The sequence below is a fragment of the Bos javanicus genome, chromosome 2 (genome assembly GCF_032452875.1).
Source record: "Bos javanicus breed banteng chromosome 2, ARS-OSU_banteng_1.0, whole genome shotgun sequence".
Classification (NCBI taxonomy): Eukaryota; Metazoa; Chordata; class Mammalia; order Artiodactyla; family Bovidae; genus Bos; species Bos javanicus.
Window position 1 is genome coordinate 5,679,848 of NC_083869.1, and position 17,169 is coordinate 5,697,016.

Below are 17,169 nucleotides of genomic sequence, written 5' to 3' on the forward strand. Positions count from 1 at the left end.
GGAAAGTTAACCTCATTGCTTCCAGTTTTTAAATGGAGATTAAAAAATAGCTTAACTGCTCAACGGAAATTTGTGGGGATTAAATAAAATAATGCAAATGGTAAAGGTTTGGAAAATGCACATTGCTATAGAAATATATGGCTGCACCACTGTCAGGATTATTAACCCTGAGGATTCTGAAAACCTGGGAGAACCTCAACCTCAACATGGGAAAAGTTTTTACAAAATGAACACTGCTCCATCATTAACAAAGAGAAAGAAAAGCATGCAATAAGCAGTAAACAACACAGGTCAGTGGTCTCTCTCAGCTGGGTTCCTTACTCATTCCAATTTTGTCCCAGTCTTTCAACGGTTCACCATGGATGAGAAAATACTGGACTGAGAGGCCTTCACTTCATGACATATAAAGGAAGTTTAAGGCGCCCCAAAACATGCAACTTAGAAATAAAAGTGAGAACATTCCCAAGAAAATGGTCTCTTTTCAAATCACGTTTGGTACAGGACTCTTAGTATGTTTCTGAAGCTTTTTCCCCAGGAACCAGCTGTACCATGCTATGAGCAATTTGTCTTCTTGCCATTTTTGGCTGCTGTCATTAATCACCGTGTTCCCTTACTGGAGAGACTCTGAGTCTGAGCACTGAGAAATTAAAAGATACAGGGTGGGATGCTGCTCCTGACCTAATTACTCTCATCTCATTGGTCTCCACCCCAACTTCTCCTCATCCTTTCCCACCAAATACTAGCAACTCGCTTTAAAACCACTGCTTGGCTGTCTTTAAAAAGACTTGTTCCAACAGATGTTCTTAGTCTCACACGTGCATTTTCCCTTTTTCTACTCACACTTTCTGTATGAATAGCACATTGTAATGCTTCTGTTTTTCTGATCCAGAGGGGAAGAGTCTACATCAAATTAGACCAGCGTTCCTTTCAACAAGCTTAGTAACAGTGTGGGTGGATACTCTGACCCTCCTCCCCCTCCTTCCTCACTCTCCCACCCCCAGCCCACTGGGACTGCAAGCAGATGTTTCCTCCAAGTCCTTCTTTTTCAAGCCCCAATTCTCTGACTTTCTGGTCTCTATTAACAGACGTCATTTCTTTCATCCAGTTATCTCTGATTGCTTTGCACTCCCAGCCCACACAGGATCAAGAAGGCTGTCACCTCTCATCTCTTTGCCTAGTCTCCAGCAATTTCAGGGAGCGAAGAAAGCTGACAGACGAGACTGAACACTGGCAGTCCGTTCAGTCAGCTGCCACCACTGGGCTAAGACTGGTGCTTTCACTCACCCTCTCTCTCTTCCACGATAATACTTATTACACTGGAGGAAATGGCAGGGTTTGTTCATAGGATGTGCTCTTGATAAAAAAGAAAAGATATCAACTTAACCCACTCAGGATGTTATAACTGAGAGGAAGGCAAGACAAGGACTTTGGCTCTTAATTTTTCATCTCCCTTAACTTGCAATCAAGCCTTCTTAAATACGTTCTGTCACACAGTATAAAAAACTCCAACTAATTTTTCTTGATTTATTCTGCTAATCTTCCCAATGCACCGTTTTTTCTTCAATCTAAAAAATGAGTATGTCAAATGGTGTTATCTTATATTTAAAAACATTTTGTAACTTACATTGTTAAATTTTCTACTCAAAATGTTTGCCTTCCTTGAATTAGATAATAACTGTCATTCTTTCTCCCCTCTGCTAAGACCGCCAGTCTTGTGCACATTTTGCCATTCTTACCATACTAGCAGGAGGAAAGCATTTATCACACCTTAGGTACTTTGTAAATGATCATTAGCACCCAGGAGAGTGGTACTGCTTTGAAGTTTACAACTTAGACCTAGATTTGAAGGCCAGGCTCTGGCTACTAGACAGCAATGTTAAAAGGCAGGTAAGTTTCTGAGCCTTTCTGGGTTTCTCCTTGGCTGTAAGTGGAACTCATAAAGCCTTCATACAGAGGAGACAAGGTTTGTGATAATGAATTTCAAATGCCTAGTAGGGACAGGCATATAAGAGATTTAATAAAATCAGTTATTTCCACAAATGACCCAGAGCTAGCTTTGAGGTCTCTGATGAAAAAGAATAAACGTAATAATCCATTAGCATTTTAGCTGAAAGTGGATTCACAGAGCACGGTGATCTAGCCTCAACAGGAGAAATATTCCCAAGCCTCACTAACATATGGGGCCAAAGAGATTTTCCCCAGAGGCTGTATAATAGGTCACAGGCTACCCTAACAAGGCCTCCGGAAGTCAGCAGGCTTTTTCCTCTGTGACTATCTCATATATTCTAGGAATTATAAAGTTGCAAACTTCTACGTTGTTTAATGTCTTATATCCCTACAGGAAGGAACGCTATTCAAGAATAAGAGATTATCCCGAGTACTTTGCAACATGTATACTAGTTAACTATTAGGGGGAACAACCATATAGATATATAAAAATATATATTTTTATTAAAATATTATATATATATATATATAAAATACATTCCGTATATAATAAGAGAAAAACCAGACAAGGATTTTAACATTTTGTTCATTCAACCCTTCACCAACAGATCAGGAAAATATGGCAACAGCTACTGAGCCTGAATAGGAGAAGGCAATGGCACCCCACTCCAGTGCTCTTGCCTGGAAAATCCCACGGACCGAGGAGCCTGGTGGGTTGCAGTCCATGGGGTCACTGGGAGTTGGACACGACTGAGCAGCTTCACTTTCACTTTTCACTTTCCTGCATTGGAGAAGGAAATGGCAACCCACTCCAGTGTTCTTGCCTGGAGAATCCCAGGGACGGGGAGCCTCGTGGGCTGCCATCTATGGGGTCGCACAGAGTTGGACATGACTGAAGTGACTTAGCAGCAGCAGCAGCAACTGAGCCTGAATAAAGCACTAGCTTTTTAGTGTAGTCTCATGCATTGAAAATGGCGCAAAAGAAAATGTTTCTCTTTCCTTTACATGTCTATTTTGAGTTACTTCTATTTCATCTATCAGACATTACATTTCTTTTTGTTCTCCAATGTTACAGATCTTAAAAATGATCTTTTTAAGATTGAAAAAACTTAGCAACTTGGCATATATGCTCATTGGTTGCTGACAAAAATTTTAGAAAAATAAAGATGAAGAGAAAAAAACTCATTAATTTGAGCCTAGTAATTAGGAATCTTACACTACAATAAGCTAAGCTTATTTTTATATAACTTTTTCTTAATAGAGAATTAATGAGCTAAGAATCACAAAACAATACTCAAATGAAATAAGACAAACAGTATACTCAAAGAATTCTAAAATCTTTCTCACTGATTTATGATGTCCTTTGTGTCAGCCACATATTCTGGAAAAACTAGTCTTACTGTTCTCTAAACACACAGAGTATTTTCTTACCTCTGTGTCTTTGCCCATGCTGGTATATCTTTGCAATGCCCCTACACTTTCCACCCCACATCCCTATCTTCTGAAATCCTACCCTTCTTTTAAAATCCAGCTCAGATGGTATCTCTTCGTTAAGCCTCCCCTCATCTCTTCTCATGCCAGAAATTCTCCCCCTGCCCAGCAGCCACAGAGAAGGTAGACATAAAGAAAGCAATGATGCTTGGTGAAGCCTTCTCAGGGGAGCAGTAACCCTGTACTGCCAATACTGACTACCTCAGTATCGGCTTCCGAAACCAAATGGACAGCTCCAGGACCTCAAATCGGACTCAGAGTACAAGGAGAATTTCAAATGCCTATCGGGGACAGGCACATAACACCATTTATGCCAGTACTGGGTATTTTACAAAGCATCACACACTACACTATACACCTGTGTAGGTATACACACAGGCATTAACACACGTTTTGCATAAATCAATGCTCTGCAATACACAAGTTTAAAGAAAAAAAAACTAAGCAAAAACAAGACAAAAAAACAAACCAACAAAAGTAAACACCTGTCCTAAATTCAAAGCCAAAGTCCCTATTCATTTCTAAAATCAAGAGTTTATTGTCTATAAGAACACTTGGGGTTTATTAGTCACTTGTCTGTTTAGGAAGGATTAGAACTGTTATTCACAGAAAAAGGAAACAATGATTATCTTAATTCTAAATCCACAACTGTGCAAATGGCTTTGAGAAGTCTAGTAAAGTAATAAACTAATCTCATATAGAACTATAATCAATTGGGGCTTCCCAGACGGCGCTAGTGGTAAAGAACCTGCTTGACAGCGCAGGAGACCTAAACGATGCATGTTCAATCCCTGGGTCGGGAAGATCCCTGGAGGAGGGCATGACAACCCATCCCAGTATTTCTGCCTGGAGAATCCATAGACAGAGGAGCCTGGTGGGCTACAGTCCACAGGGTTGCAAAGAGTCAGACACAACTGAAGCAACTTAAAACACACGCATAACTCAAATATCTCTAGTGAACATAAAGGACTGGAAGGGTCGCCTCTAACTTCAACCCAACACCGTGAGCTCCTAAAAAGAAATCCGAAACACTGTACCTGGATACAGAAATAATAAGCTTACATTTCAGATCAGGGCTATTGAGAGGGTCAGAAAGACTTATCAATACAGCCTAACAAGAAAACACTATAGCTCCAAGAGTCCATGAGATTCATGATCTCAGACTTCAATGTTCACCGGTGACCTCTGAAGCTAGACAAAAAGAAACCATGGCTTGAAAATGTGAGAACGGCCTGAGTCACAATGGCGTGGAGGGTCAATGGTGAGAAAGAGATGCAGACATATTCTCTAATAACCTAGCAGCTGACTGGTTACCTTTCCGGCCACAGGGTAGGCTTTGTACCTTCCTGCCTCTAAATTCTCCAATGGCACATGCCCTTTGGTAGTTTCTTTGTTGATCCAGCTTCCCTTCTAGAGGCAGAGTCACTAACAGATAAATCCACAGGGGTCCTCTCTTACTCATTATTTTGAGATGCAACAGGAGAAAATATTTCACCAGTTAGCTCTTTCGATGGCCTTAGGTCATTTCAGTAAGTTTTCTGAGTACTATGTGTGAGGTTAACCCATCTTAAACACTACTCCAGAGTTAACACTGAAGTAGATTACAAACATAAGCATAATTTTAAAAAAGGTGCTCATTTTGGACAACATTTTTCTTCTGTGAAAACCACTGTGTACAGCTAAAGCCTTTAGAATGCAAAGATATTTACTCATGGCCATTCATGATTTCATCAAACAGATTTTAAGTCCTACTAAGTACAAGGCACTACTATAAACTAAGTAAAATAGAGGACAGACAGATAAGAGCTCTATTTTCACCTAATGGGGCAGACCAGTAACAAATCAGAAACACATACATAACAGTTTCAGAAACGGGTAAGTGCTATGAAAACAAGCAAGCCACGCCAGGACAAAGAGCCCAGATGTGATGATGGGGTAACAGTGCCTCTTTAGAGAGGGAAGCAGGGAACTGCGAGGAAACTCAACTACAAGCTGAAGCCATGTGAAGATTTAGAGAGAGATCCAGGGAGAGGCAACAACCAGCCAGCGCTGAGGCATAAATGAGTTTGACGTGTTCCAGCAACAGAAGGTCAGTCAGTGGAACTGGGACACAGTAAGACTGGGGAAGTGTGGAAGCAGATGAGGTTAGAGAGTCGAGTCAGAGTCAGTTCGTGCAGGGTCTTCGGTGTCTCAGGAAAAAGTGTAGATTTTATTCTAGGCACAGTAGACAGCCAATAGATTTAAGCAAGAAAGGGATGTATGTTTTTAAAAGATTAACTCTGGCTTTGGTATAAATGAAAAATTATTGCAGGCAATCAGATGCTTAGCAAGAATAATATGATTATGGAAATTTAGGATAAACACAGCTTGTTTTCCTTAACAAGAAATTAAATAATGAATGACCAAGAGTAATGACCTCTCTCCCCTGTCCAAGAAAAAAAGGAGCTGCCTGCTCTGCTTCAGACTGGCCTTTAGAAAAGTATCAATCCAAATTAAGGAGCTGCTGCTGCTGCTGCTAAGTCGCTTCAGTCGTATCCAACTCTGTGTGACCCCATAGACGGCAGCCCACCAGGCTTCCCTGTCCCTGGGATTCTCCGGGCAAGAACACTGGAGTGGGTTGCCATTTCCTTCTCCAATGCATGAGAGTGAAAAGTGAAAGTGAAGTCGCTCAGTCGTGTCCGACTCTAGCGACCCCATGGACTACAGCCTACCAGGCTCCTCTGTCCATGGGATTGTCCAGGCAAGAGTAGGGTGCCATTGCCTTCTCCGAAATTAAGGAGCAGTCATTCTGAAACTGGTTCTGAGAGCCCTAAGAAAAACATATTTTTCTTGCTCAACTCACCTTGCTACTCACAAGTCTAAAATCAGAAAGACAGCCTCAGAAGTGATACCCTAAAAGAGGCTTTTAATTATAGTGAAGTTTTCATAACTTATAGCTACTAAAGTGTCACTTCTCTCAGATATTTAATGTATAGAAATTAAACTTTAGCTCCTTTAAGTCTACTTGATGACTAATGATGTAAATAAAATCATAAAAGGAACTGTTTAACCAGTAAAGAGTTTTAACCGTGTAAGAAACACCTGTTTACAAATCAACCTTTGATAAACTGACTAGGCACCAAGCTCATCACTGTTGTTTCCTTCTAGGAATTTTCTGAGTACCTAGTTCAAATTACTATGGATACTTCAAAGTGACCAAATTCTGTACCATTTTTCAGATTCCACAATTCACACTTTCTCACTAGCTGGAGGGACCATTCTTTCTTTTTCAGTTGAACTAGTAAGCAAAGACTATTAGCATAAGAAAAGATAACACATAATCATACCTCTACTTTAATTCTCTTCGGGGATAATTCATCTCTCTCTCCACATTTTGACCTGAGGGGAATGAGAGAGAGAAAAATTTGAGAAGGTAATAAATTTTTTCTAAAGGCATCTAAATCTATAAACTTCCACCAAAACAAGTAACTCTGGAACCTTGCCACCAGAAATAAGACATTCATAATGAACATTAAATAATGAAAAAGGGACTTCTCATCATTTCTAAGTTAACAATGGGGAAACAGACAAACACAAGTACATGATACATTATAAAAGGCCACTACCTAAGAATGCCTAACACAGAGAATACCCAGTATTAATGAGGACCACAAAATGAAAAAGGGGAAAAATCGAGGACTGTACTCTATGAGAGCCTTCATAGACCAGTACAATTTAGAATAAAGTGACAATAATGACCATTTAGGATGAATGCTTAAGGCTACATGAGATTAAAGTGCATTTTGTCTACCTATCAAAACCATACATGCATCTTCCATTGATCTTTAGGTACCCCTCTGCTGGGAATCTATCCCACAGAAGCACATACACAAACATCAAATGTAACTGCCAATTCAACCATGGCGAGTCATAAATTTTTAAGTTATACCTCAACACAAAAGATGTTAAAATGTGGAAAAACACATCTCAGAATCAACAAAATATGTATGAGGTTCCTGTGGTATTACTTATAATGACAGAAGACTAGAGACAACTCATGTGTCCGTCAAGGGACTAGTTAAATGAATCATGGTAGATGCACATAATGCAGTTTCCTGCAGCTGTTAAAAAACAAATAAACGAAAAACAGTGACAAAGATGGATCTGTACTAATACAGCAAGACCTCTAGCACATGGTAAACCAAGAATGAAATACAACATAATGCAGACACATGCTACTTCCTGTTTTTTCCAAAAAAAAGGTATAAGTGAGAAATACATGCACACAAACACTAGAAGGATGAAAAAGAGACTAACAAAAAGTACTAACAGTGAGAAGAGGAACAGAGGAAGAAGACAGAAACGAGAGCGCAACTTTTGGCATCAGCTCTTTACTGAGTTTCAACTTATAATGTGAAAGTCTTTTGTATTCTAAAATGATTTAACTTAAAATATACAAATGTAAATAAATACTATAAAAAATAAAAATTGCTGAAAGCAGTGGCTTCTGGGTCTTAGTATTCAGAAGGAAGGGGGAGCAGGGTAACTGCTTTGCAATAAGCCTTGTGTACTATAAGACTTCATATATCATGTACATGTACTACTTGGATTAAAGAAAATTTTGTGTAAATGTCAGAAAGAAAATTTTGTATAATACAGTGAAGAAAACCTCACAAAAATCAGCTCTTGAACACTCAACTAAAAAAAAAAAAAAAGAAAATCTTATAAACAATCCTCTAATGTTGCTGTATATTCTTACCCTGATTGTTTATTTTGCATAATTTTACTTGTTGCTGATTTCTAAGTATGTGGGCTCTTGACAGAACAGACGACAAAGCCACCATGAGTTAGGGAAAATAATGGTGATGAAACCAAGTGCCTGTCTAGGTGGTTTTCAAGTTTGAACACGCACAAGAATCACAGCAGCTGCTTGTGAAAGTTTGGACTCTAAGGTTCCATCCCCAGAGGATGTGATTTATTAGACCTGGGAAGGGCGCTCAAGATACGGTCTTTTCAACATAACACTCAGTCATGCTAATTCAGCTCCTCACAGCAGCAGTGGCAAACAGCTGATACTGCACTGGAAATCAGGGTCCACACGAAGCCCAGTGAACAAAATCAAAATGTTCCTCTATCTATAGATGATGCTTAGGTTTTAAGTGAGGATAAGATGAAGAATATATTATGTGTATGTTTACATTAAATTTTAAAATCACCACTGCTTTTCAACATGGGGTTTTTTATTTCAAACACATATTCCATACTTCACTCACTAGTAACCTAGTATTTTCCAATTTTCCTTTGCATACTGGGTAATGAAGTCTTTATCTCTTTAGCTAATCTCATCAGATGGCAAAGTGAAGTTGCTCAATTGTGTCCAACTCTTTGTGACCACATGGAACTGTAGCCTGCCAGGCTCCTCTGTCCATGGGATTTTCCAGGCAAGAATATTGGAGTGTGTTGGCCACTTCCTTTTCCAGGGGATCTTCCCAACTCAGGGATCTAACCCAGGTCCCCCACATTGCAGGCAGATTCTTTACCGTCTGAGTCACTAGGGAAGCCCCTCAGATCGGCAAACACTTTGCGAAAGAAAACACATTCCTTTCAGAGAGAGTTCAAAAAGTTCATGGAGTTTGTGTAGTGTACCAATGTCTATAAAAGCTGCTTAACTAAATCCTTTCATCACACTCAAAACCAAAGCATCCACGTGAGAGAAGATGTTGAGAACCACTACCAGACCAATGCTACAGTGCTAGGGAACTATCTTTCAAAAGACAGTACAAGAGGACTAAACGAATTAACGAAAACCACTTCAGCAACAATGTTTTGAAAATTCACTGTTGACAGAATTATTTAATTACACTTCTACTTTTCTTAAATATACTCTATCAACGAACGGATTGTGTTTCAAGCTCTACTTTATCAAACTGCAAAAATACTGTCAGTTAAACACTTACTTGGTGGTTCGGTAAGTATATTTATAGGTGACTTCTCGAGAAATCTGCCTGGCCAGGGCAAAAAGCTCATCTCTTCTTGTCAGCAGGGCATTATCCTTTACACAGAGCTGAGCGGCTGCTTCATTAACGGTGAGCTGCGTTTCAAAAGTTTCACAAGTTATAAGTATTTTTATTTCATCAATATAGAAAATGTTTCACTTAAGAATATAAAAATGTCACATCATTATGTAGTTAGATCACAATTTATGAAAATCAGAATACCCTTTACTCCTAATTAGTCTTACTGCCTAATTTCAGAAGAAAATCAAGTCACCTACACCTCTCAGAACTCAAACTAATCAAAACAGTCATCTTGGTTTTATGTATTTACATGCTTTATTTATTTTTAAGTGTAAGAATTTATGGAAAATAAGCAAAATAAAAAGTTAAAAAATGTTCTGCATCTTTTTTTGTTTATAAGAAACCAAGGGATCTGATTATACAATATGGTGATAATATTTCCTTAACTAAAACAGAATATATCTCAAAATATACAAGCAGTTCATGCAGCTGAACACCAGAAAAATAAACAACCCAATCCAAAAATGGGCCAAAGAACTAAACAGACATTTCCCCAAAGAAGATATACAGATGGCTAACAAACACATGAAAAAATGCTCAACATCACTCATTATCAGAGAAATGCAAATCAAAACCACAATGAGGTACCATCTCATGCCGGTCAGAATGGCTGCTATCCAAAAGTCTACAAACAATAAATGCTGGCGAGGGTGTGGAGAAAAGGGAACCCTCTTACACTGTTGGTGGGAATGCAAACTAGTACAGCCATTATGGAGAACAGTGTGGAGATTCCTTAAAAAACTGGAACTAGAACTGCTTTACTACTACTACTACTAAGTTGCTTCAGTTGTGTCTGACTCTGTGCGACCCCATAGACGGCAGCCCACCAGGCTCTGCTGTCCCTGGGATTCTCCAGGCAAGAACACTGGAGTGGGTTGCCATTTCCTTCTCCAATGCATGAAAGTGAAAAGTGAAAGTGAAGTCGCTCAGTCATGTCCGACTCTAGCGACCCCATGGACTGCAGCTTACCAGGCTCCTCTGTCCATGGGATTTTCCAGGCAACAGTACTGGAGTGGGTTGCCATTGCCTTCTCCGAGAACTGCCTTATGACCCAGCAATCTCACCGCTGGGCATACACACCGAGGAAACCAGAATTGAAAGACACATGTGTACCCCAATGTTCATCGCATCACTGTTTACAATAGCCAGGACATGGAAGCAACCTAGATGTCCATCAGCAGATGAGTGGATAAGAAAGCTGTGGTACATATACACAACTGAATATTACTCAGCTATTAAAAAGAATGCATTTGAATCAGTTCTAATGAGGTGGATGAAACTGGAGCCTATTACACAGAGTGAAGTCAGTTAGAAATAAAAACACCAATACAGTATATTAATGTACATATATGGAATTTAGAAAGATGGTAACGATGACCCTATATGTGAGACAGCAAAAGAGACACCGATATAAAGAACAGACTTTTGGACTCTGAGGCAGAAGGCAAGGGTGGGATGATTTGAGAGAATAGCATTGAAACATATATATTACCATATGTGAAATAGATCACCAGTCCAAATTCGATGCATGAAACAGGGCACTCAAAGCCGGTGCACTGGGATGACCCAGAGGGATGGGAGGGGAAGGGAGATGGGAGGGGGGGTTTGGGATGGGGGACATATGTACACCCGTGGCTGATTCATGTCAATGTATGGCAAAAACCACTACAATATTGTAAAGTAATTAGCCTCCAATTAAAATAAATTAATTTACAAAACTGAATATACATCATCTGATAGATTTTAAATGTGAACTGACATGAAAATTCTTAGGAAGGAATAAAAAGTAAATGATATTCATTAAATATTTACAAAATCACTCAGTAAAAGATAATGAAGTATTATCACACACGAGGGCTAAAAAGGAAAAACAAGGTCTTGGAATTACCAAATCTCTAAGATTGAGATTGTTGTTGTGTAGTTACTAAGCTGTGTCTGACTCTCTGTGACCCCATGAACTGCAGCACACCACGCTTCCTTGTCCTTCACTATCTCCTCGAGTTTGTTCAAACTCATGTCCATTGAGTCAGTGATGCCATCCAACCATCTCATCCTCTGTCACCCCCTTCTCTGCTTACCCTCAGTCTTTCCCAGTTATCCAGGTCTTTTCCAATGAGTCGACTCTGCATCAGGTGGCCAAAGTGTTAGAGCTTCAGCATCAGTCCTTTCAGTGAAAATTCAGGGTTGATTTCCTTTAGGATTGACTGGTTTGATCTCTTTGCTGGCTAAGGTACTCTGAAGAGTCTTCTCTAGCACCACAGTTTGAAAGCATCAATTCTTCTTTATGGTCCAACTCTCATATCTGTACATGACTACTGGAAAAGCCATAGCTTTAACTATACGGACCTTTGTTGGCAAAGTGATGTCTCTGTTTTTTAATACGCTGTATAGGTTTGTCATAGCTTTTCTTCCAAGGAGCAAATGTGTTTTAATTTCATGTAATTCTACTCTTTTATCTAAGTGTTAAATATTGCCAATATAGAGTTGCTCATTGACCAAACACCAGTTCTAAAAATTTAAGTATCAAATGTTATCCTAAACTCCAAGTCTATAATTTGCTTAATAGACTAGAAAATGTTTTTTCATATAATTTTGTCAATTTAAATAGATGTAAGAAACTGCCAAGGGGTATATCAGATTTTTTTAAAAAGCAAGAAACCCATTCCAGGCATGATTGACGGCAAACTGACAGGATTTGAAGGCAGAGAGGTGTAGGAGGAGTCTGCTCCATCACTTACCAGCTGTGTAATTTTGGACATGTAAAAACGTCTCAGAGCCTTAGTTTTCTCTGAGGCAAAACAGGATAATATCACTACCTCCAAGGACTCTAAGAAGTGAGAAGGCACACTTGCCACAAAGTTGTTTTAGTATCGATTCTCATTCTCCTCTGATAAGGAATCAGGCATTTACTCTTCCTCCCGACCCAGACATCCCACTTTATTCACAATAATTTTTTTAAAAAAAGTTTTGAAAAGAGAAGCAAAAGAAAACAAATGCAACATGCATTCCATCCTGAATGACTATTAATATTTTTATGCATATTATTCCAATATTCCTTTGTGTACATACATGTGAACACAGGTGTATAACCTCCTTTCCTTCACTTAACATATGCTGTATTTTTACTTTTTTATGTTAAGGCAGAGACTTGGCTTGTCAGTCTCTGGCATGGGTTGTGAGCTTAATAAATACTGACTAATGAATGTATTTAAGTATTTTTTACATTGTAATTTTTACTACCTAGACACACAAATCACTGCAGATGGTGACTGGAACCATGAAATTAAAAGGCGCTTATTCCTTGGAAGGAAAGTTATAACCAACCTAGACAGCATATTAAAAAACAGACATATTACTTTGCCAACAAAGGTCTGTCTAGTCAAAGCTACGGTTTTTCCAGTGGTCATGTATGGATGTGAGAGTTGGGCCATAAAGAAAGCTGAGCACCAAGGAATTGATGCTTTGAACTGTGGTGTTGGAGAAGACTCTTGAGAGTCCCTTGGACTGCAAGGAGATCCAACCAGTCCATCCTAAAGGAAATCAGCCTGGAATATTCATTGGAAGGACTGATGCTGAGTTGAAATTCCAATACTCCGGCCACCTGATGTGAAGAACTGACTCATTTGAAAAGACCCTGATGCTGGGAAAGACTGAAGGCAGGAGGAGAAGGGGATGACAGAGGATGAGATGGTTGGATGATATCACCAACTCGATGGACATGAGTCTGAGTAAGCTCCGGGAGTTGGTGATGGACAGGGAAGCCTGGTGTGTTGCAATCCATGGGGTTGCAAAGAGTCGGACATGACTGAGTGACTGAACTGAACTGAATGCTTGTAATATGGCTACTAGCAATTAAGGCCAGGTTTCTTATTTTAAACCCATGGCTGAATATAAAAGCATAATAGGAAGAAATTATTTTCAGCCTTCTCCCTCCCATCCTAAAGAATCATCAGTAGATCAATTTCTTCCCGAAGTGCTTTTGATAAGCACAATGTTACAGGAGCAAAAAGTAAAATATACTTCAAAGAATAATTTCCTACATAAATTAACTTCAATTGCAGCTTAGTGGTAGCCACAATGACTTTTAAATATCCTTTTCGAGTTGCTTGTTATGTAGCTGGTTCTTTTTTGTGCTCATAAACCTAAGTAAGTATGGAGAAATTCTAATTGTCAGTAAGATATTTTAATTGACAACATTTCAGAGGTACAAGCTCATGCACAACCATAGATAACAACTTTTCAACATAAATTAAAAACAGTGTTCTAGTATTCCTTCCATCATCCTACCAGAAACCAAGAAAAACAAACAGAACGCAATCTCTGTAAACTGAATTCAGGCTCCAACAGACCAAAAAACTATACTGAACTCCCCAGGCCCTCAGAGAGCCTTCTGGCAGAAAAACCGAAGCTAGAGAAATAACCGTAGCTCACTCCAAGTTGTAATAGGAAGCCAATTCATCAAGCTTTCCCCTCAAAAATGTATTTTCTGTAACTATCTTCTAGATTTCATAATCCTCGTTGCTAATAATTAAATCAGTAACAATGATGCATTAAAAAAAAAAAAAAGTTCTCCAAAACCAGTAGTTAAGTCACTGAAGCACCAAGCTAGCTTTTTAAAAGTTCTAAGTTTCTAATTTTGTTAGAAGTATAAAATAAGATAGTCTCCCTCATTGGTTTACTTACTTCCTCCACTTCCTACTTTCATAGCTAAAAATACCAAAATTCCATTCATATCTTTGTGAAAAGATTTCTTAAAGTTAGCCTTCTATTATTTATAACTAGATTTTAAAACTGTCTTTGCTGGGAGTATTTAAAATGATAATCTTTAACAATCAAATGAGTGTGACTTTCAATTAAGCTTCACATAAGTGTTAGCATAAAACTACAACATGAAGGCTAGGTAACAGGGAGGCTCAGAGGGCAATCAAGACTTTCATTTCCAGCACAGGGAGGGCTATGTACCATGCCTGGCCCTTCTCACATTTCTCACAGGAAAAATGTTGACTAAAATAGAAAGAAAAAATATCTTTACATTAATAAGCCAGCAAGACAGTAAGAACTACTGAAGCCAAAATGAATGAAGACCATATCTCAAAAGACTAAGCTGAGGACAGATGTCAAACCAGATGAACTTGAGCTTCAATCTTCACCGCCTTCTTAGGCTGGTGAGCGTGGGGAGAGAGTGAGAGAAATACGCCAGAACCCATCAAAGGAGAGGCTGAAGAGTCAAAAGACCTTTCCTCCACAAAGGTGAAAAATAATACGAAAGTACTACAGCGAAATGTAAGACAGAATCAGAAATACACCTGTTCACGGTCCCCCCTCGCCCACTGGGAAATGCAAGGAGAATTACCTGTCCTGAACTTTATTACTAATTAGGAGAGAATTTCATAAACCCAAATCAGCTCTTCACATGGATTTTCAGCCCTAATTCACACCAACAGCCTGAGAATTCACTTTCATGGGGCTCCAGAGTTGTAGTGTGTGAAGTACAGGGGCCTGGTAGAAGCAAAAACAAGAAACCTCTAGGAGAGTCCATTTTCTTCCTAACTCTCAAAACATTCCCACAGTTTCAAGAAATATGAGCTCATAGATAGAAATCATTAAACAAAGAAAGAAGGAGTCAAAAGTAAAAACCAGCAGACAGACCCTCAAGGACTTCATTTAAAGAGATAAAAGGAGTTGCAAATATGACTAAAAGAGTAATATAGTAAAAATGACCAAGAAAAATTGAGAAGTCAGAAGGAGAGAAGAATTAAGGAGGAAGAAGAATTGGGGCATAGGAAAAAAAGACGTCTAAAGCAGACAATAGTCACCTAACCACTGGCTTCTAAACACAATGAAAGCTAAGGGCCAAGGAAATGATACTTTTGATTACGAACAGAAAGTAAATGACAATATAGAATTAGATACCCAAAATGAGTAGCAATTAAGAATGAAGGCAAAGCTACTGGAGGAGGTGATGCAATTCCAAATGAGCTATTTCAAATCCTAAAAGATGATGCTGTTAAAGTGCTGCATTCAATATGCCAGCAAATTTGGAAAACTCAGCAGTGGCCATAGGACTCGTTAGTTTTCATTCCAATCCCAAAGAAAGGCGATGCCAAAGAAGCCAAACTACTGTACAACTGTGCTCGTCTCACACGTTAGTAAGGTAATGCTCAAAATCCTTCAAGCCAGGCTTTAGCAGTATGTGAAACGAAAACTTCCAGATGTACAAGCTGGATTTAGAAAAATGAGCAGAACCACAGATCAAATTGGCAGCATCTGCTGGATCACAGAAAAAAGCAAGGGAATTACAGAAAAACATCTGCTTCACTGACTATGCTTAAAGCCTTTGACTGTGTGGATCACAACAAACTGTGGAAAATTCTTAAAGAGATGCGAATACCAGACTACTTTATCTGTCTCCTGAGAAATCTGTATGCAGGTCAAGAAGCAACAGTTAGAACTGGACATGGAACAACGACTGGTTCAAAATTGGCAAAGGAGTACATCAAGGCTGTATATTGTCACTATGCGTATTTAACTTATATGCACAGTACATCATGAGAAATGCTCGGCGAGATGAAGCACAAGCTGGAATCAAGGTTGCCGGGAGAAGTATCAATAACTTCAGATATGCAGATGCCACCACCCTTATGGCAGAAAGTGAAGAGGAACTAAAGATAAAGAGCCTCTTGATGAAAGAAGAGTGTGAAAAAGCTGATTTAAAACTCAACATTCAGAAAACTAAGATCATGGCATCCAGTCCCATCACTTCATGGCAAATAGATGGGGAAACAGTGGAAACAGTGTCAGACTTTATTTTCTTCAGCTCCAAAATCACTGCAGATGGCGACTCCAGCCATGAAATTAAAAGACACTTCCTCCTTGGAAGGAAAGCTATGACCATCCTAGACAGCATATTAAAAAGCAGAGATATTACTTTGCCAACAAAGGTCCGTTTAGTCGAAGCTATGGTTTTTGCAGTAGTCATGTTTGGATGTGAGAGTTGGACCATAAAGAAAGCTGAGCGCCGAAGAATTAATTGATGCTTTTGAACTGTGGTGTTGGAGAGGACTCTTGAGAGTCCCTTGGACTGCAAGGAGATCCAACCAGTCCATCCTAAAGGAAATCAGTTCTGGAAGGACTGATGCTGAAGCTGAAACTCCCAATATTTGGGCCACCTGCTGCGAAGAACTGACTCATTGGAAAAGACCCTGATGCTGGGAAAGACTGAAGGCAGGAGGAGAAGGGGATGACAGGATGAGATGGTTGGATGGCATCACTGACTCTACGGACATGAGTTTGAGTAAGCTCCAGAAGTTGGTGATGGACAGGGAAGCCTAGCGAGCTGCAATGAATGAGGTAGCAAAGAGTTGGATGTGACTGAGCGACTGAACTGAACTGAGAAAAGCTTTTGTATACATATATATATATAAATATGTACAACAAATATATTTTAGAAAACATTTTTTCCTAACTAAAAAATTATGACATTTTGGTTCCACTTGTTTGACTCAGTATGAATAAAATGCTAGATTTCTAATTAAAAAATAGATATGCAACAAAGGTCTACTGTATAGCACAGGGAACTATAGTCAGTATCTTGTAATAACTTACGATGGAAAAAATTTCAAAAATAATATATCTGTATTTGTATAACCAAATCACCTTGTGCTGTACCTGAATC

General features: G+C 39.1%; 1 protein-coding gene across 3 annotated transcripts in view; it reads right to left on the bottom strand.

Moving 5' to 3' along the window:
* The window catches only part of NAB1 (NGFI-A binding protein 1), a 49,133-nt gene that overhangs the window by 11,339 nt on the left and 20,625 nt on the right, over nt 1-17,169 (bottom strand). For all 3 annotated transcript variants that reach the window (XM_061432663.1, XM_061432656.1, XM_061432668.1), the window contains exons 3-4: nt 9,375-9,508; nt 6,765-6,816 (exon numbers count right to left, since the gene is read on the bottom strand). In XM_061432663.1, the coding sequence (XP_061288647.1) occupies nt 6,765-6,816; nt 9,375-9,508 (186 nt within the window). The remainder of the gene's footprint in view (nt 1-6,764; nt 6,817-9,374; nt 9,509-17,169) is intronic.